Raw genomic sequence first — 1,739 nt, forward strand, 5'->3', positions numbered from 1 at the left:
TTCTACAACCCGACGATCCAGGCCGACGACTCGCTCGTGTGGTGCAACTACCTCGGCGGCAACGACAAGCCGATTCCGCGACCGCTCATCGACCAGAGCGCATTGGAGAAGAAACTCGTTGTCTAAGAACGATTCATTTCTTATATATATTGATATTTACAAAATACGAGTCTTCTTTTCTTAGACTAAATGGGCGTGACGTGTACGATGGCATTGGCGCTGCCGACATGGTAATCGACCAGTACATATTTATACAAGTTGCAGGGGGACTCGCCGAGGCGCCAGTCATCCGTGGTCCTAGTAAGGCGTCGAGTGCGTTGCTCGTTGGCAGGTGGCACAACACTGCGTCTGGGACGAGGCCAAGACACGGCGGAGATGCAGCGATGTAGGTACCGGTATCTACATACGCCTGGTCGTCGTGAGGATTCCGGCAAATGCCCCCGGGTTGTCGATTGTGTGCTGTGGTCTCGATCGCGCTCGGCGCGTCATGTACAGTTCAAGAGCATACACGGAAGCGACCTCCGTAACCTTTTCGCATAGTATGCTTTGCACACAGAGTAAGGAAGATGCAATCGCTCCTATTTGCTTGGTGTCGCACACGAAGCTGCATTACTCGATGCAAGACGGCCATGGGAGAAGGCGAGGTAGAAGGCTAGCGGTTACTATGCAGTCTCGACAGCAACATGTGTTTTGGTCGCAACAGCCTGCTTTGGAGCACACATGGGTCTCTGACGTACGCTGGATGTCCGAACCCTCAACCGGCGACGGCTCAACCGGCGTCACCCTCGGCCTGTGCGTGCAGCAGCGAGAATTGTGTTCCGGTACATACGAATCTTGCTCTTGCAACGACAAGTGTCAATGAGACCTCAAGCATCGGACGAAGAGAGGACCTTGTTAGGCGTGAACGGCGTATCAGTCGCTCGCTGCATGACGTGGCAACTCGTCGCAGGCAACCTGGTTGCGTCGAAGATGGCGGTGTGTGGGGAAACCGCGGTCGCAACAGCTGACGGCTACGACTGAGCCTGTGCCTGGCGGTGTCGAAGATCACGTACACTGTATATCTTTGTGGTTGGAGCGATTTCGCAGTGTGTACCAAGGTCGATAGTCGGCCAGTTTCTATGGCACGATCGGTACCACCGCCTGTGATGACGCCAAGGACTTCGATCGCAACAACTGGTGCGTCCCACTCTGTCATCATTCGAGCTATCCGTGATGCGAACTGCTCTCACTTTTCCATTTGCCGCCATTCACATCCATGAAGGCCGCCATTGTCGTATCCATCATGGCTGTGCTTGCCCACGCCCGCGACCACAACCCACCGCGCTTCCGTGCCGCGACGCCCTGCTCTGGGTCTGGCTCGGGATCGATCTGGGACTCTGACGACGGGTCTCGTGCTAGCATGTCGAGGTCGGGCTCGTCCTACGACTCGGGGTCGGCGTCCGACTGGGACTCTCAGTCTGGATCCAGGTCCGACTGGAACTCGGATTCGGCGTCAGGCTCGACCTCTAATTCGGATGGCTGCGATGACTCGGACGATAACTCGGGATCGACTGACTCGGCCTCCGGCTCGGACGACGATGTTCCGACACCTGCTCCGACGACACCGACGCCGTCCAGCGTTGCCCCCACCATGACCCCGACGCCGACGACGGTCAGCCCTACGTCACAGTCTGGCTCGGGCTCCGGGCATCCGACACCAACGACGAGCTGCCGGCCGCTGCCACGTCCCACGTCAAGTG

The 1,739-nt window shown here is 57.5% G+C and overlaps 1 protein-coding gene across 1 annotated transcript in view; it reads left to right on the plus strand.

The window, feature by feature from the left end:
- Window positions 1-160, plus strand: part of SDRG_15485 (hypothetical protein) — a 1,184-nt gene extending 1,024 nt beyond the window's left edge. Inside the window, exon 2 of the mRNA XM_008621660.1 lies at window positions 22-160. Within this exon, the coding sequence (XP_008619882.1) occupies window positions 22-126 (105 nt within the window). The 3' untranslated portion in view covers window positions 127-160. The remainder of the gene's footprint in view (window positions 1-21) is intronic.
- The last annotated feature ends 1,579 nt before the right edge of the window (window positions 161-1,739 follow it).

This window comes from Saprolegnia diclina (assembly GCF_000281045.1).
Source record: "Saprolegnia diclina VS20 unplaced genomic scaffold supercont1.93, whole genome shotgun sequence".
Lineage (NCBI taxonomy): Eukaryota > Oomycota > Saprolegniomycetes > Saprolegniales > Saprolegniaceae > Saprolegnia > Saprolegnia diclina.